At 36.6% G+C, this 19467-nt stretch overlaps 2 protein-coding genes and 1 long non-coding RNA gene across 4 annotated transcripts; 2 read left to right on the top strand and 1 right to left on the bottom strand.

Annotated features, from left to right (window-relative positions):
* The first annotated feature begins 1069 nt into the window (after positions 1-1069).
* Positions 1070-4662, top strand: tmem216 (transmembrane protein 216). Of its 2 annotated transcripts, XM_059522300.1 has the most exons (6): positions 1070-1198; positions 1931-1944; positions 2667-2760; positions 2899-2991; positions 3996-4197; positions 4376-4662. In XM_059522300.1, the coding sequence occupies exons 1-6, from the start codon at positions 1186-1188 to the stop codon at positions 4389-4391; spliced, it is 432 nt and encodes a 143-aa protein (XP_059378283.1). In that variant the 5' UTR covers positions 1070-1185; the 3' UTR covers positions 4392-4662. The 2 variants fall into 2 exon arrangements, with proteins under 2 accessions (XP_059378283.1, XP_059378284.1); XM_059522301.1 differs by lacking the exon at positions 1931-1944 and having other exon boundaries at positions 1079-1212.
* A 719-nt stretch (positions 4663-5381) lies between these two features.
* Positions 5382-18932, top strand: pde6a (phosphodiesterase 6A, cGMP-specific, rod, alpha). The gene is made up of 22 exons (XM_059521301.1): positions 5382-5968; positions 7971-8123; positions 8373-8462; positions 8555-8695; positions 8789-8863; positions 8985-9049; positions 9495-9561; positions 9779-9826; positions 9937-10086; positions 10502-10645; positions 10865-10930; positions 11024-11170; positions 12235-12342; positions 12931-13040; positions 13678-13765; positions 13913-14013; positions 14143-14250; positions 14427-14490; positions 15041-15115; positions 15986-16069; positions 17184-17352; positions 18539-18932. The coding sequence occupies exons 1-22, from the start codon at positions 5492-5494 to the stop codon at positions 18586-18588; spliced, it is 2580 nt and encodes an 859-aa protein (XP_059377284.1). The 5' UTR covers positions 5382-5491; the 3' UTR covers positions 18589-18932.
* LOC132113509 (uncharacterized) lies at positions 16349-16841 on the bottom strand. The gene is made up of 3 exons (XR_009425175.1): positions 16709-16841; positions 16546-16669; positions 16349-16491 (listed from the first exon to the last, which is right to left on the bottom strand). It is a non-coding gene; the product is annotated as an uncharacterized LOC132113509 (long non-coding RNA).
* Positions 18933-19467: the final 535 nt, after the last annotated feature.

The raw sequence follows: 19467 nt of genomic DNA, 5'->3' as shown, positions 1-19467 counted from the left end.
GTATTGTCGCAGACTCTGAGGAAGACAAAGCTAAGGAAGATATTGAAGAGAACAACAATGAGCCATCAAGCACACTGGCTTCCAGTGAGAAGAGTACAGTAGTGATGGTAGAGACTGACTCCTCTGAAAAAGATGCTGAGGATCAGGAAAGAAAGGAAACCAACATGGACACAATCATGAAAACATCTAGTGATGAGGAGGTCAAATCCAAGGAAAATGATGAAACCAAGATGTCTATCCAAACAGCGAATGTCAAGGTGGGTCATATTCTTTTGGAATTTACCAACTGGCTTTGGTCAAAGTTTTCAGATAGTGCTGTGCATTATAACTGATACTATATAAATTACTTTGATTTTAGGAATCCTTGAATTATGTTAACTCAAAGTCAGATGAGAAGCAAGATTCTGCAGCTGATGAAGGAAGCGGAACGAAGGCGGGAAATTCAGACATTGTGTCAGAGATACAGAAACATGTGATGGATCCAGTGGGTAAGAGCATGTGTAGTTAGTAAAGCACTCAAGGCCGTGCTATATGGCTTCTGCTCAGCTGATCTCTTGTACTTTACCAACAGGTACAGAGTTTGTTCAGCCCGTGGTGGGTTATTTCTGCAGCTTGTGTAATGCCATATATGCCAGTGAGGAAGAGGTCAAAAGCTGAAGGCAAACCTTCACAGACTCCTACTTGCATGATTATTTTGCATATCTATCTTCAGTGTGGTATAAGATCGATTAGACTGACATGTGTTCTTATTCCTTTTGTTTTAGGAGCAATGGGAGCTAAACAGTTCTACATAAACTATGACACGGAACAGAAACAGCATGAACAAAGCATACTGTATTTAAGTCACATCATAATATTTGTTAAATGATTAAGTGATTCATTAGTAATGGAGGACTTAAACTTTTTTTTATACTATAGCCTGTGTTTTTCGTGTTGTCTTTGTGTTTCAGCAATGGTTTTATCTGGTAATCTGGTAATCACCAGATAATGATGAAAAACATGTATTTTCGTACACTGTACTGGATTTAATTTATAAGTTAAACGCAATGCAGTAAAATAGTTTCTGCTCCAATAAAACACATGTACAGTTATCAACTAAACGCGCTTGTTTTCTTCATGCGTGTTTTGATTGGACGGCTGATGGTTGTCTCCGCCCACATTGTGCCGTTTCCATGACAACTCAACATGGCCGCACACGGTAACTAGAAAGATGTTTATGATTTGATCCTAACTAGAGTAGATTTTAGCTTGATTTCGGCACACATTTCCCTATATTTTATTGTGAACAGAGCAAATGGCTTTCATGAAGCCGAATAAAACGTTTTGCTAAAGAACAAGCGATCAATTAATGATTCGAATGAAGGAGAGGCATCTTCAAGCTAATGCTAGCCGTTCACAACACTAACGTTACTGTCGTTTTGTCAATAAACATTTATTAACTCGAATTCTGGTGATTTGCTTATGAACCGAACATTTAAAGTAACATAACTGCTGGACTTTGATGATTGTGCGTCATGGGTCGTTAGGATTTAAAGCAAGAATTGTGAAATAAAAGTAACATGGCACTAATTATTATTCAGTGGCGTAAACTCGTTTCCAAGCTACCAAGTATTGAGAAAAAAACGAATACACGTATTAATCAAATGCAGATATGATTTATTTTCTTATTTAAAAATCAGTGTATTTGTATTTAAAAAGACGGATGTGAATGTGAATTTCATGTTGTTTACAGATGATGTAATTAGTTTCAGCATCATTTCTTAAAGTTTGCTTTGTGATATTAATGACTGACAATGATTTTGGTCTGAGGTTGGTGCATTTTTGACAGATTTAGGACCAAAAACAGAAATAAACAGATAAAGTTACAATAATTCACTCTCCTTACATGCCTACATGTTCATTAATTCAGTGTTTAATTTTGCTTTTGCAGGAGGACAACCTGTTGTATCCTTCCAATACATTTTTCTGATTTACAGTGGCATGCGAAAGTTTGGGAACCCCTTACAGAATCTGTGAAAATGTAAATAATTTTAACAAAATAAGAGATGCATGTTATTTTTTATTTAGTCCTGTCCTGAGTAAGATATTGTACATAAAATATTTTTACATTTAGTCCACAAGACTAAAAAATTGCTGAAATTACCCTTGGCTCTTAATACTGTGTGCTGTTACCTGATGATCCACGACTGTCTTTCTGTTTTGTGATGGTTGTACATGAGTCCCTTGTTTGTTCTGAACAGTTAAACTGAGAACTGTTCTTCAGAAAAATCTTTAAGGTCCTGCAGATTCTTCAGTTTTCCAGCATCTTTGCATATTTGAACTCTTTCCAGCAGTGACTGTATGGTTTTGAGATACATCTTTTCACACTGAGGACAATTGAGGCACTCAAACACAACTATTAAAAAAGGTTCAAACATTCACTGATGCTCCAGAAGGAAACAAGATGCATTAAGGGAAAACTTTTGAACACGATGAAGATTTTTCTTATTTTGTTGAAATATAATTTTTTTTCCCCATTTAATTCTGCCCTTCGTAAGCAACAGAAGATACTTGTATGTTTCCCGGAACACAAATTAAGTACAATTTACCTTGTTCTTCAAATTCCAAAAGTTTTCACACTTCTATCTATATATTTGTTTATGTTGCTTCTTAACGAAGTATCTCAGTTGTCCTCCACACCACTGCAGATCCTGTTTCACTTGAACGGCTGGTATTTTGCAGCTTTCTTCATCGCTGAGATTCTTATGTTTATCTACAAAGGTGATGTATGGACTCAATAAATCATTGAGTGGTTGAGATGTATGTTTTATATATATATATATATATATATATATATATATATATATATATATATGTGTATGTGTATGACGTAATCAGTGTTTGCTGTGCCATTTGTAGGGGTGATCCTCCCTTACCCACAAGCCAATCTGATATTGGATGTTTTCCTGCTGCTCCTCTTCTTGGGCCTGGAAACCCTCAGACTCTTCTATGGTCAGTGTGTGGGATGTTGTTTAGTGTGCTGTTCTAGAAGTAGTTTTTATTTTATTCAGAGGATTAAAATCATCCTCGTTCAGAAGCCAACTCTTTGGAGCAGGGTTGTGCAAAACTGAATTCATAACTTTGAATTGAAATGCCAGGAAGAGGAAGAAGCACATTCACAATACAAGTACATATAATACAGTCACACAAGTTTTGCTAAATAATATTAATAATTACACAGTTCATTTAATACTTTATTCACAGTCATTCAGCAAGGATGCATTATATTGTTCAAAAGTGACAGTAAAGAAATTTAGAATTTTACAAAAGATTGTTATTTCAAATAAATGCAGATCTTTTGATCTTTATATTCATCAAGTGATTCTGAGGGGAGGGGGGGGGGGTATTTCCGTTCCCAGCATAACTGTTTTCCATGCTTATATATATTTCATTAAAATTGATTCATAGACATTTCAGAGCACAATTATTTTAAATTATTATGAAATCTCACAATATCACCGTGTTTACTGTGCTTTTTAAATTGAGATATCTTTCAAAAACATTGAGAAATCTTATCAACCCCAAACTTTTGAACGAATGTTGTATTTTTCAGTCATTTAAATGCAAATGCCAAAGTGATTATCGCAGCATTCATTTTCATTTCATTCAAGAAGATATGAAGTATGTAAAAAAAATTATGAAACATTAATATCATGTTGATGAGTAATTTATATGAACATTGAAATAAATGAAAACCACTTATTTTACAAATTTAATTTGAATGCCTTGAATTTAAACCTGAATTCCAATTCTACGTCCAGTTTAAATTCTGGGAAAATTCTGGGAACTGAATTGGAGTTTAAGAGTTTTTCTCTGTTCAGTTCTCACCTGGATGGATGAATGTTGGATGATAATGATTGATTACCTGTTTGTTGTGCACACTTTGTAAAAGTGCACACTGGTAAAAGTGCATTGATCCATGTAACAAACAATGGCGTGTGAATTCTGCCGTTCAGGCTGGAAGGGGAACCTGTGTCAGCGCTCTCTGGCTCTGTTTGTGAGTGTTGCTGTTCTGGTGCCCTGTGCGGTGCTGAGCGTCTACTACCTGCTGCTGCAGACCTTTGTGTTACGGCTGGAGGTTGTGCTCAATGCTGTGCTGCTCTGCTTCTACAGCTTTGAGCTGATTCTGGGGCTCATAACCCTCTCCGTTTTTTCAAGGTAACTACTTCTGTATTTTCTGTTTTTCAACATATTTATCCCACAGTTGCAAAGAGACATACAGGTTATGAAAAGATGTGCATTGAATAGAATAAATATATGGAAGTGGAAGTTTTGCAACATAATTTTCAAGTTATTAGGCCTTTTAAAATACAATTCTTTTTCCACTCTCTTTCAGGGCCAACATTTATTAATTCCATCTGCTTTTGTGACGTCTGAATGAAAACACTGAACTGAATAAGCTTGCAGGCTTTCAGATTGAGGGCCGTCAAGATCTGCAATACATTTAAATGACATAAAACAGACATTTCATTTGTACAGTTTTTCAAACAAGTATATCACGTTGATCTTGAGATGTTTTAAAGGCTATTTTCAGTGTACCCTGATTTTTATAAATAATGCATTCTTAATTGCTATGTAAATGTATTTATGTAAATAAAGTTTGCCATTATTAGAGTGAAACAATTGTGTCATCATATACTTACTACACAAACACACACATACACGTTTTTGAAAAATAAAACATTAATATTGTGAAATAATATTTGTACAATTTAAAATAATAGTTTTATATTTTAATATATTTTTAAATGTAATTTATTTCTTTGATGTGCAGCTGTATTTTCATCATCATTCCTCCAGTCTTCAGTGTCACGTGGTCCTTCAGAAATCATTCTGATGTGGTGATTTGCGGTTCAAGAAACATTTCTGATTATTATCAATGGTGAACACCGCTGTGCCGCTTCATATTTTTGTGGAAACTGATGCATTTATTTTCAGGATTTTTTGATGAATAAAAAGTTACATTTCAATTGTATATATTTTTGTAACATTACAAAAGTGTTTACAGTCACATTTGATCAAGTTAATGTATGCTATAATTATTAAAATTATTTTCTTTAAAAATCCCACCAATCGCAAACTTTCAAAAGGTGCTTTATCTTTTTGCCTTTTCACATACATGATACTGAAAGACAGTATTTTAGGTTTTGTAACATTAAATTAGTGACAATTCAGGCAAGCAGCAACCTCAATGTTAAAAGTAAAGTTCCTAATTTCCCAGATGTCTTAACTGTGTCAGGTTATGCATGCTGTGACTGCTGTCAAGTGAATATCATAATCCTAATTACTATTGGACACAGGATTATGAGCCTCTTTAAAACAATCTCTAGTAATCCCAAGTGTTTCTCACCGTCCTGCTGCCGAGGTGCATAGGGCAACACTGAAGCTTTGGGCAGCTCTAACCCTATATAGAAACCCCTTTCAAGTCCAACACTTCTCTGACAGCTAAGAAATGGCTGCAGTGGACAAAGATGTGGCTGAGAAGTTTTTGGACAGTAATCCAACTTTTGCCAAGCAGTACTATGACTCCAGGTTCCGGGCGAAGGTCGTCTCTGACCTTCTGGCGACCACCAAGAAAACAGAAGTGGACATCAGCTCTTACCACGACCTGAGCTCTATTGAAGAGTGCGAGGTCATTTTCGATATGGTGCGGGACATGCAGGAAAACCTGCAGATGGAGAGGGCCGTGTTCAACCTCATGCGGCATCTCACTTTTATTATGCGAGCCGACCGCATGAGTCTCTTCATGTACCGCCAGAGGAATGGCATAGCTGAACTGGCCACACGAATCTTCAACGTCCATAAAGATGCCACACTGGAGGAATGTCTGGTGGCACCGGACAGTGAGATCGTGTACCCGCTGGACACAGGCATTGTGGGCCATGTGGCCACCGCCAAGAAGACCGTCAATGTACCTGATGTCACACAGGTAGGAGAACTATTCATGATGAGGAACAGATAGTTCAGCTATCCACTCCTGTGTGTTTATGATTATGAAATGAATGCAATTCACAATATGACCTGTAGAGAGCAGCGCGACGCTGCTCGCATTCGATTCAAAGTCAGTATGATCAGTCGAAAAGGACTCAATATATGAAAATATCATGTTTATAACCTCAACAGTTGTCTTTTCTGTTTTCATGAATCATATTATAACCAACAGTTCAAACCAAACATGCAAATCTGTAATGCAAATCAAATAAATTATTACATAAACATCCACACTCTCAGAAAAAAAGTACAAAAGCTGTCATCAGGGCGACATCTTTTCAAAAAGCACAACTTTGTACCTTATTTAGCTCTAAAAGGTGCATATTAGTAGCTCAAGTGTAGCCTACATATTAAAACCTAAATAGTACCTTTTTAAAAGATATTGCCATCAGTTCTGCCCATTGCTGATAAACGTGAGAAATGTGCAGGAGATGTTGCACAGACAGATATATATGACTGAAATCTCCCTCTCTTTGATCAGAAATTACTAACCATTTTTCAAAGGTTATAATCGTTTTTTTTTTTTTTTAAATGTTGTGTTTTCAATCTTTTCATTATGTGACCGAAATACCAAGCTGGTCTGTTTGAAACCCTGGATTCGTCACCAGTTTATCTCCGTTTCAGATGTCTGACAGATAGCTGAACTATCAGTATATCCACAGATATACTGTTTGTAAATTCGAAAGGTGTATCCCGCTTCTAAAACAAGTGATTGATTTCGAAGATTCTGAGTGAGAGCTCTGTAACTCTGTTATTATGTTAAACTCTTTAATCTGAGCTGAATTAGAGCGATCCGGGATTAAATCTAAAGGTCAGTGTCTAACTCCGTGTTCCTCGAGTCAGCAGAATATCACTGCTTGCATTTTACCTTCCCTTTCTAGCGTCGATGTGAAACAGAATATAAAGAATTTATAATGTTTCAGAGGCACCTGAAATGAAAGCAATTCAATAAAATCAGTTTTTGAAATAATATCCAGAAATGTATGTCTGATAATTGACAGTTTAGGTTTTCATATTTGGAATTGGTTTAGGTTTTGTTGCATATTATTATGCATAATTGACTGTTATTACTATAGTCAGTATAGAATGTAGAATAAAGTGTTACCAAATTTAATTACATTTTATTTCAAATAATTTGTCCATTTGTTATCATTAGTTAACTACATCAGTTTAAATGGACTAGCAACTGTATTTGGTAACTTTAACGAAGATTATACTGAACATTCAGTTACACTTTATTTCAAGATGTTCTTTTTAGAGTGTAATAATATATTTAAGTACTACTGATTAATATTAATAACATTAGGATTAGGATTAAGCGCATACAACAAGGACAATGTGAAGTAGTGTTGCCAAATATCATTGTTAGTTAAAGTTAATGCATTTATATTATTGTAAAGTGTTAATGGTGTTTTGATAGGTATTATAACATTTTGTGCCCTGGTCATTTTGACCTGGAGAGAATACTCTAGTTTTTTTTCTGTTAGCAAGTTAATTTTATTGCATTGGACTAGATCTATTTACTTTGCTTACACATGGGTATGATACACTTGTGGTGTTCCTAAACAAAAATGACCAGTCTACAATTAATTTTTTTTTTTTTTTTTTTTAATGCTGTATTATTACCAAATATTAGATTCAGTATTTTAAGCAGCTTGTTTTCGTTCAGTTAGCACGTTTTGTATTTCTTTATGGAACTGATTGTTCAGGCCTCAATGATCTTAGCTAATGCCACCAACATATTGCCAAAATTATCCATAAATAATGCTTTTTTTCCATCAAAAACTGAGGTGCGTAAACTGAGAAACACCAAATTAGGTAATAGACGTTTAACACAGCCCACAATAAGCAAACCTTTGTTAAAAGCTAAATTAAGCTATTTAATTGTGTATATCAGTGATGTCTTACCACAGTAAGTTAAAATGTGCTTCACTCTCCAGGACAGCCACTTTAGTGACTTTGTAGACAACCTCACGGAGTACGAGACCAAGAACGTGCTCGCGACTCCCATCATGAACGGCAAGGACATGGTAGCCGTCATGATGGCAGTCAACAAGATTGGCGCTCCTCATTTCACTGCTCAGGATGAAGAGGTAGCATTCACTTACATCATCCTCTGTGATAGCGAGCATGCTTTGTGTTTTTACTCAACAATAAGTCAGAGTCTCAGTGAGGATGCCAATTTGAAACGTAAACAATACCAGAAAGATTAATTATATTCATTGTGCTCCCTGCATCCATACTTTTAGTCTCAAATCCCCAGTGAAGCATTCTGATTAAACAGACTTCTACAGAACAGATTAAACGCTCTATTGGAGTGAATCGAACTCTGTGTCTTGTAGACGCTGAAGAAATATCTCAACTTTGCCAATCTTGTGCTGCGAGTTTTTCACCTGAGCTACCTGCACAACTGTGAAACCAGAAGAGGACAGGTGGGATTTCTGTGAGATTGTGATTTAAGACTTTGACCCATAAACACTGCCGCTTCATAATCTTGTCGTTTTTCATCACATCTGCATTGAAGGTGTTGCTCTGGTCTGCCAGCAAAGTGTTTGAGGAGCTGACTGACATTGAACGACAGTTCCACAAGGCCCTCTATACGGTCCGAGCCTTCCTCAACTGCGACCGCTACTCTGTGGGCCTCCTCGACATGACCAAAACTAAAGTGACTGGTTATTTATTCAATGCATGACATATGCAGCTGGATTTGTAGCTCAAACATTACTGAAATATTGTATTTTTATTCATTTCTCTGCAGGAGTTCTTTGATCTTTGGCCCGTACTGATGGGAGAGGTGCCCCCTTACAGCGGACCAAAGACCCCTGATGGCAGAGTGAGTTTTACGCCGAATATATATGTTTGGTTAATCATGTTAGAGAAACACAAAACTACCCTGAATTAATTATTTTGATGCTGTCACATGTTTGACTTGCATGGTTTTAATTCTGCTCCAGGAAGTGATTTTCTACAAAGTGATTGATTACATATTGCATGGAAAGGAGGACATCAAAGTAATTCCGTAAGTTAATACATTTTATATTGCCTGTTAAATTTGAGCTTCCACTTGGCATTTAATTAAGCCCCATGCATTATCATGCATCGTTCTACATTAACTGCATTGTAATTATTGTACCTTATAACATACTGTATCAAGAAATAGCATATTTGGCTCCATGTTGGGGCAGGCCAGACCGGATGGGCTCATCTAGGCCCTCCTATTGAGCCAGGCCTGAGCCATAATTCATTTTAGAGTACACATTTTCATATTCCCAGCATAGAGGTGCTACCATTGCTTCGGTTCAGTAAGAATGCATTTAATTGATCAATAGTAAACAGTAAAGACATTTATAATGTCAAAAAAGATATCTATTTCAAATAAATGCTGTTCTTTTGAGCTTTGTTCATCAAAGCACCCTTGGGGTAAAGAGTTTTTCTGGTCAGACACACGTGCATTGTCGTTACAGTAACCCTCCAGCTGACCACTGGGCATTAGTGAGTGGGCTTCCCACCTACGTCGCAGAAAACGGCCTGGTGAGAGTCTAGACCCTTATTCTTCTCTCCTGATGCCACAGTAGTTGGAAGCTATTATGGTTTATAATGCTCCTGTCATGTGCACAGCGAGGGAGAATAGATGTGCTCCCACAACGAAATGATGGATAATTGTAATTTTGTGAACCGTAATTAATCAGAAAGCAATGCCCCTTCTCAGTGAGCGTGCCTGCTGCTTTCTCTTCACTCTGTCTTACAGATCTGTAACATCATGAACGCTGCTGAAGACGAGTTCTTTGAATTTCAAGTGAGCTTACTTTAACTTCTCCTTCTGTGAAAGCCCTTAATAATCAATGATATTAAATAAACAAAAAAGGAAAGCTGTATATATTTACAAAACCTAATGTATCCTGCCAGAAAGAGCCTCTGGATGAATCTGGATGGACAATAAAGAATGTGCTGTCTTTGCCCATCGTAAACAAGAAAGAGGAAATCGTTGGCGTGGCCACATTCTATAACAGGAAAGATGGAAAGCCTTTTGATGACATGGACGAAACACTAATGGAGGTATCTGAGGCCTCAGTATAGATCAGTAGTGTATCATAGCTAAATATATAGTAATGGATAGATCAGCAGACTCTGCATTATGCATCACTGAGAACATTTCATAGTGTGTTTGCTCCTTGAAAGTTCGCCATGTTCTTAATTTATTATGCTGGGCTTGTTGGATTCAACTAAAATGCTAAGCCAAATTTCTAAAGTCTTTAAAAAGTACTTTGTACTTATGTGTCCGTTTTATCTTAATGCTACAGTCCACTGAGCCTTTCATTAAAGTTCAGTCATGTGGAGATGTGATGCTTTTTTTTTTTTTTAGGTTTCCAATTCATTTCCATCAGAATGGAGAGACTTTTTTTTATCTAAATGTGTGAATCTGAACTTGAATGTGAAAGTAATTCTAAAGCTGAATCTGTATCTCTTTCAGTCGCTCACTCAGTTCCTGGGCTGGTCGGTGCTGAATACAGACACGTATGACAAGATGAACAAGCTGGAAAATCGCAAGGACATCTTTCAGGACATGGTCATGTACCACGTCAAGTGCAGGAAGGATGAGATTCAGAATATCTTGGTGGGTTTCTCCAACTATATAGGACTTAGTCCACTAATTAAAGGAATATAAATTACACTACATTGGTAAAGCTGGTTAGAGCACGGTATGAAGTATATGTGGAGAAGCACTGTTGCCATATATGCCACTACGATTGATCATCTTATTAAAATTGGTTGTATGAACACAGAAGAAGAGTCTTAGAATATCAACCTTGTAAAATGTATGTTTTATGTTCAGAACACACGTGAGGTGTATGACAAAGAACCTGATGAATGTGACGAGGACGAGCTGGAAGATATTCTGGTAAAACACACACACACACACACACACACACACACACACAATCATGGTTTAAAGTCTAGTTGTTTTATAGCTCTGCTGTCTCTCTCTCTACAGTACGAAACACTGCCAGACTCGGAGGAATCCGAGATCTTTGAGTTTCACTTCTGTGACTTTGAGTTCAGTGAGTTGGACCTGGTGAAGTGTGGGATCAAGATGTACTATGAACTCGGTGTGGTAGACAAGTTCCATATTCCCCGTGAGGTGAGTGATAATGGCAGCTCACATCCTTTTGGTATATTGGATGTTTATTTGGGACATTGTTTGCTTACTGTATAAGACAGATTCACATGTTCGTGTTCTTAAAGTTGAGAATATTTCCAAATAAACATTTCTTAAACATGTTCTCATCTTTTCTTTCAAGATTGTTCTAAAATCAAAACCTAAGAAGTATTTGAATCTTAAAAATCATTGTGATACTCGGTAATAATCTTAGCTGTTTTACAGTTAATTGACGAGTCAAGTCAGATTTATAGCTGTTTTCACAATACGCTTTGCAAAAAAACTTGAGCGTAATTTATGTCTTAATATCTTCATGCCTTATCGTCACATTCAGAGCTGAAATTAAAATACAGTTTCTTTTTTGCGATGATATCAGAAATCAGGCAGCTAAGAAATGCTATACAGTATTTATCACCCTATGCAAGTGTACTGTATGTATGCAGATATAGTTAGACATAATTAGAGCTCCAATTTTATATAAAAAGCTGTTACTTTTGCAGTGAAATTAAATATGCTATATACTGTACTATATATCCTTTTACGTGACTGTACTATGTGTAAAGTATGTGGGAAAAGTTGCATATTTTATTTTTATTTATCTTTTATTTAGCCAGGAGAATTCCATTAAGATTTCACAGTCTCTTCTTCCAGAGAGACCTGGTCTGAATTAAGTATAATCTGAAGTAACACCAGTCAGTGATAATAAAAACAATGACATCACTTCCTTAGGAAGATTTACATAAATCTGAACCTGGTCTGAGCCCCTCCTTCTATGTATTTTCACTCATTTTATCATTTTCAAAAGTAGATATAATTCATGTCTAGGTATAACACAAACAGAGCAAATCGGGATATGCACCCAAGTTGAATTTATTTAAAGTTATCATCAGTGATTTATGCACATTCACGCCATCAAGCACCACTATTGCTTCTACCAGTCGTCTACAAAATGCACTAAATGTTTCAATGCACGCTCTTTAAGATGTTTTACTGCACATTGTACAATGTAAATACAATATTTGCAGCTGAAATTGATTTCTCTCTAGGCCCTGGTGCGCTTTGTGTACTCAGTCAGCAAAGGTTACAGGAAGATCACCTACCACAACTGGAGGCATGGCTTTAACGTGGGCCAGACCATGTTTACACTACTCATGGTAAGAGAAAAACCTCTCAGAATGACATTTCAAAAATAACCTAAAAATCTCATCTCAACCCCTCTCCGAATCTGCCCTCTCTTCAGACACAAGACCTCATCTTGCTCAGCAAAGGCTAGTGAGGCCCTAGCTATGAATACATTGACTGTTCTCACCCCGCAAACAAGAAAAACAAACAAACCAGTCATGTTAGCCTTGCAACAGAGCATTTGATAAATTTGCCCCTCTGTTTGGTGGGTGTAAGAATCGTGGGCTTTTTTTATGGAATATGTTTAATGATACGGCCCATTTCCAACACATGTTCTCTGAAAAGGCAGACAGCCTCATCTAATTAATCAGTCGAGTGTAAACCTGCTTCTGGTTAAGTCGTGTGTAATCACAGTGAGCTGGCCAAAAGTCAGGGAGGATGGAGTGTTGGAGGGAAGGAAGAAACGCAGGCTGCTAATGAGCCTTTCTCAGCACTACTCCCATGCTTCAATGAGCCTAATGAGCACTCACTAGTCAGCCTCATTGCTCTACAAGAGTAGGGGGTGTGTCTTAAGCAGGCTCCACCCTGAAGCCTATTAAACCTGCTCTATTGTGTCTCAGACAGGTGACCTGAAGCGCTACTACACGGACCTGGAGACGATGGCAATGGTGACCGCTGGGCTCTGTCATGATATTGACCACCGCGGCACTAACAACCTCTACCAGATGAAGTATGTACTCATTACAGCCAATGTCCCACTGCTCTCACCAAAGAAAAAGGTATATGCATTACAGGATTTAGAAATAAAGTGTGGAGGTATTCTCATTTTTATATCACCAACACCCACTTTCCAGGGGTTTCATGCACCACTGGGGTAAGATGTGTCTAAAATAAACACATGTTAAATGTTAAATGAACATCTGCTAAATCAGTGCATTTGTATTTTTTTTTATTTAAACAATTTTTGTTTAGCATGCAAACAGACAGGGATTCAAATATTGACCTAATATGCATTGTTTATTGTTATTTTTTAAGCAAAATTGCAACTTGACAGCTAATATTCATCATTATCACAATATGCAAAAAAGAAAAGCGGATTAGACATTTAAAAAAAAAAATTTTTTTCTAAATGATCATGCATACAGTACAATAATCATGTTGGTCAACAGTGGTCAAAGATACATTTCTGTTTGCATTCAAAATACAGTTCAACCAAAGAATTAATGAGCTAACATTTACATTTGAATCATGTTAAATTTATGCAGACTGGCATATCACATTGCATTATGCCTATTTGCATTAATTTTTTATCGAAAGTCTGTGACCTTCTAGGTTTTAAGATTCTGTTTCTGTGATGACTTTGCCAGGTCTGGGAATCCACTGGCAAAGCTGCATGGTTCCTCCATTCTGGAGAGGCACCATCTGGAGTTTGGAAAAACTCTGCTTAGAGATGAGGTAATGCTGAAAATGAATTATATTTCTGGGTGTTTTCATCATTAAAATTTCGCACTCTACAGACTGTTGAGAATGTGCATCTAGTTGATAAGCCCATAAATAACTGCCAGCAGTTTCCTCAGTGAGTGAAATAAATTGTTTTCCCAGGCCTTAAATATCTACCAGAATCTGAACCGGAGACAGCACGAAACCGTCATCCATTTGATGGACATAGCTATCATCGCAACAGACTTGGCCTTGTATTTCAAGTGAGAATTTTATTTTTCAGCAATGTGGGATGTGCTTGGCTTTTGTGAATCATTTATTCAGAGTTAGTCTTGCAGTCAGAGCTGCACAAACGTGATTAACATGAAATTAATAATGATGTGCCTCCACAGGAAAAGGACCATGTTTCAAAAGATCGTAGATCAGTCCAAGACCTACGAGAGCTGGGACGCTTGGACCAAATACATGATGTACGAAACAACTCGGAAAGAGATTGTAATGTAAGTGCAGAGAGAAAAAAGCCTGTTAAAAAACTAATATCATCTATAATGACTGTTTGCTCTATAACCTGCATTATATCCTTGCAAAAGATCATATGCAGCAGTCTGAATTTGGTGCCTTTTAGGGTTCATAAATATGAATTGACAGCATGGTGTTTTGGTTTTCCACACCGCAGGGCTATGATGATGACTGCTTGCGATTTGTCAGCCATTGCCAAGCCATGGGAGATTCAGAGCAAGGTTAGATATTCCTAATGCAATATCACACGCGAGGCCTGATACTACAACAATGTATTCAAAAATGTAGGGCAGCCAACGGTGTGACAGCATAAGAAAATGAAATTGCTGGCATAATGAGTCTGAAACCCCATTCATATGATAATGTATCCACGGTTGGGTTGTTTACATTCATTGTTTAACACTCATTATTTTATGCATTTCACAGCAGACGCCAATGTAGATCATCTCACATGCGTGAGATTATATTCTGCCAGATGTCATGCATTTAAAAAAAAAAATAAACATTCTACTTTTAGATGTTGTTGTTGTTCTATTCATGCAAGTAGATCCGAGAACAATGATAGAGACAATATTTTATGGTTGCAAATGGGACATATGCCAGGTCTGTCTCAGTGGGAATTGTATTGTAGCAATTTTGAAGTCATTAATGGTCTCTAATGCACAGTTAATTTAATTGAAATCTAGTTACATGCAAAATCCATATTCGCATATTTCCAAACGCATCTATAAAGAGCATTAATCTAAGTTTATTACTGACTCTGTCCTCTAGGTGGCGTTGTCCGTTGCTGCAGAATTCTGGGAGCAGGGTGACCTGGAGAGGACAGTGCTGGAGCAGCAGCCTATTGTGAGAAAGCACCTGGAGTGAAGGGTGTTGGGAAGGGGGCTGAGAGAAAGGGAATAAGAATGAAAAGTTCCCATGGGTCATGTCGTGATTTACTTCCTATTATGCGGTGCACTGAATCAGAAAGAGCGATCACAATGGCCCAGTCAAACAGACCGATCCCGAACTCGCCATTTTCCTTAGCTGTGATTGGAAATGCAGGAATGTAATATCTTTGAAATTTCTGTATTAGTTGCATGGCTCTTCACCACCACTGTGATTTCAGTTTGGAATCAGCAGTGCTTGAGTAGTAACTAATTATATTACAAAATCAGATTCCAACAATGTAGCAATTCTAATTAGATTTTATTACATTTTAAAATGCTCATAATCAGATTACAGTTACTTCTTATGGATTACATAATTACAATTTATTCATACAAGGGCAGTTAATGATGGTTTATAATTTGTTGATTCTCCCCAATTCCTCTCTTTTTTTATTAATAAAATAAAATCTACTATGTGTTATGTAATTTAGCAAATATTTACAATATAGAACGACCATTTAAATTTCATGTAAATTAATTTGTGATCCATGCTTCTGAGTTTGAGGACAAAAGCACCTCTGTCAATTTTATCTTGTTCATATTTTAATAATTTACCAACACATTCACATGCTCACAGTTCTCAGATGTTAATTAATAGTCACATGCTGGCAAACAAAATATTTAAAATATAAACATTTTATTTATTCATTTAATTTTACATTCTTATGGCTTAATATTATATTTTCATCAACTCATTAACCCTCTAAAATCTACGCAGCCCTGGCAATCTGTAGTTTGTGGGGTTTCTTTTTGAAAATGAATTAAGTACATGCTGTTTCTTTTCCAGCCCATGATGGACCGGAACAAAGCGGACGAACTTCCCAAACTGCAGTGTGGTTTTATTGATTTTGTCTGTTCTTTCGTTTACAAGGTGAGGTCCTCCATTTCAATTAGTAAACAAAACAACATATGGGACTTTATTGATCTACACTTCTAAATGTTCACAGGATCCAGACGAGAGTCCATCAAAAAGCAGATACACAATCGGCATAAATGCACATTGCTGGTCATGATCAGATGTCTGTATACTTGAGTTTTATTGACCATGAATATCAGAATGCAGGCTTGCTGGAATTAGAGAACTTGATGTGAAGAAGAGTCACAAAAGTATGATTGGGGGAAAAACTGATTCGCACAGGATTACATTTTTTACCCATTCAAATCATTCACAAATGTCAAAACTTGATTTTCTGAATGTTAGTTAAGAATGTAATGTTGTAGGAGCTCTTTGTATCTTCGACAACTTTGCACAATCAAACAAAAACACGTTTTGAGAGTGCAGTGCTTCACTGCCTAATAGACTGCAGTTAGAATGTCAATAGAAATAGTTTGAAGCAAAGTCAGAACAGAACAGCAGACAGTCATTTGCTTTGATACAGAATGAATCGAATAAGCAATTCAGTGATTCATTCATTAAGACAAGAATATTCTGCCAAACTATTGGTGGTTTCAGTTTCATATTTAAAGTATACTTTTATTTTTTAAATCATTTTATATTTTAGTAAACAACATTTTATTTAGAAAACATTAATGTCATAGTATAGTGTATGCTCTTGTAATCAGTGTAACATGCAGTGTAAATGCATTCATGCCACCTCTGAGCTGCATTTAATACTCTTTGTAAATGTATTTAAACGCCTCTTCAGATGTAACATCTGTGCCACCTCTGCAGTATCTACGCATACTGATTACGTTTGATTGGAAACAGCCCGGTAGTGTCTTGATATTCTAATTTAACTTATTCACTAAATGTAATAATTTGAAAAATTATGCATTTAATAAGCCATCAAATGCTATCATCCACAAATGAAAGAGGAAGAACAAAAACCTCTATCAATACTATGGACTAACTACCCATATCATAAATCTTTGAGATTAAAATGCAATAATAAAACATCTAGTATGACCTAGAAGATTCGTATTTGCTCAACATTATTACCCGCCTACGATACTCCCTCTCTACTCACGCCCCATCTCTCTTGCAGGAGTTCTCTCGCTTCCACGTAGAGATCACGCCCATGCTAGAGCGTCTGTTGAACAACAGGAAGGAGTGGAACGCTCTGAAGGAAATTCATGAGGCCAAGGTAGCCAAGCTGGAAGAGGCCAAAAAAGCTAAAGAGGAAGTAAACGCTGCCGCCTCAGCTGGCAAACAAGGTAGTGACTCAAACAGTGTCTCATTAAGAAATAGTTCACCCTAACATGTGGAACACAAATGATGTTTTGAAGAATTTTTGTGCTGCTCTTTTACGTAAAGTGGGTATGGAATCACAAAAGTCTATGTCTACTGAAGAGGACAAGATCCTTAGGCAATGACACTGAGAATGACAAATGTAAATGCTGCAAATGTGCTTACCTTCAGGCCACACAAGATTGTTTCTTCATGGGAACAGATTTGGAGAAATGTTGAATTCCATTACTTATTCAGCAGTAGATGCTCTGCAGTGAATGGGTGCCATAAGAATGAGAGTCCAAACAGTTGATAAAAACATCACAATAATCCATAAGTAATCCACACGTCTGTTGAACTGCTGCTTCCGGCTAAAATACAAGTCCTCTATCGATGGCATTGCTTTATCCAGTAAAAAAGTAGTTTCTTCCGAATCAGGAGAGAACTATGCACAGATCAAACTCCATTTACAAACAAAAACAGTATTAACAAATATGTCAGTGTATTTTGATTTGAAAGGACAACAAGAAATTGACTTATTTTATCACTGGAGGAAGCGTCATTATTGATTATATTGGACAGAAACAAAAGTTTACAGTTAAAATGCCTTTATTATGGATTTGTTTCTTACAAACACGCAGCTTTTCACTTCACAAGATGTTAACTGATGGACTGGAGTGCTGTGGATTACTTGTGGATTATTGTTTTGTGATGTTTTTATCAGCTGTTTGTACTCTCATTCTGACGGCACCCATTCACTGCAGAGCATCCATTAGTGAAGTGGTGTGATGCAAAATTTCTCCAAAACTGTTTCAATGAAGAAACAAACTCATTTACATCTTGGATGGCTTGAGGGTCAAGTACATTTTCAGATAAAATGCATTTTTTTGGATAAACCATTAATTTAAAAATTGTAAGACTTCATATGGGCTACTTCTGTTGAACTTTTTTTTAATTATTATTAAAAAGAGGACCATGAACATTTTTTAAAAATTCACCTTTTGTATTTCACAAAAGAGAGAAAAAAAACAATCGGAACAATTTTTGTAAAGAATTTTCGAAATAAATATTATCGTTTTAATTTATGAACTGAATTATCGTTCGATTAAGGATTGCATTTAACAAACAATTGACATTTATTCTTTTCCATAACCAAATTCTCTTTCCTCATAGGAAATGCAGTCCAGCCCACATCTCAGTCCAAGACCTGTGTCGTTTCCTAGACGTCAAACTGCATAAATTCAGACAATAAGAATGTATGACAATGGACTGCTTTTATTATTTCTCTCCACAGGATGTCATGTTACAGTTATTTACACTAGCCATGAGTTTATAGGTAAAGGAAACCTTTTAATGTAAGAAACAGACTATTGCAGTGTCCCAGTGGCAATATCAGGTTTTGTAAAGTTATACTCTAGTGACTATGGCTGAAAATCTACAGAATGGAGCATTCTTACATACTAAATAACAAATACTTGAGAGTATAGGGTGTAAACCGTTGGAAATTCAACATTATGTTTTTTCGGTATTTATATGTAGAAATCTAAAAATAAACATCAAATGAGGAGCTTAACATTCTCATTTTTTATTTTATTTTGTAACAAAGTTGCTGTGCAAAATAAGACTTCTGCCCCTAGGATGCATGTGTGTGTGTGTGTGTGTGTGTGTGTGTGTGTGTGTGTGTGTATGTGTGTGTGCTAGTGCTAACTGTCCCACTGGGACATACATAACAGTCCTACAAAAGCATTGGATAACACCTAAGGGGTGTTGGCCTCATCGACTCATGGCCTCATCGACCCCACACCTACTCTGATTGGTTCGATCGTCTTTCAAAGACATACATGATAGGAAATGTGTGCGTAGCAGTGTTGCCAGATTGGGCGGCTTCCCGCCCAATTGGGCGGTTTTGAATTTGATTGTGCGGGTAAAAGGCTAGGCTATCGTTTCTCATGTAGACCGCTGTGAAAATAAATGTACATACCACCTCAGTAATAAACTCATGGATTCGGATGGCGATTATTATTGTTGTTGTTGTTGTTAATTTTCATACAGTATTTATGAAAAGTTTATGAAAATACAGTTTTGACTGTTATATGTGTGCA

Source organism: Carassius carassius, chromosome 33, assembly GCF_963082965.1.
Source record: "Carassius carassius chromosome 33, fCarCar2.1, whole genome shotgun sequence".
Lineage (NCBI taxonomy): Eukaryota > Metazoa > Chordata > Actinopteri > Cypriniformes > Cyprinidae > Carassius > Carassius carassius.
This window is presented reverse-complemented; position numbering and strand designations above follow the sequence as displayed.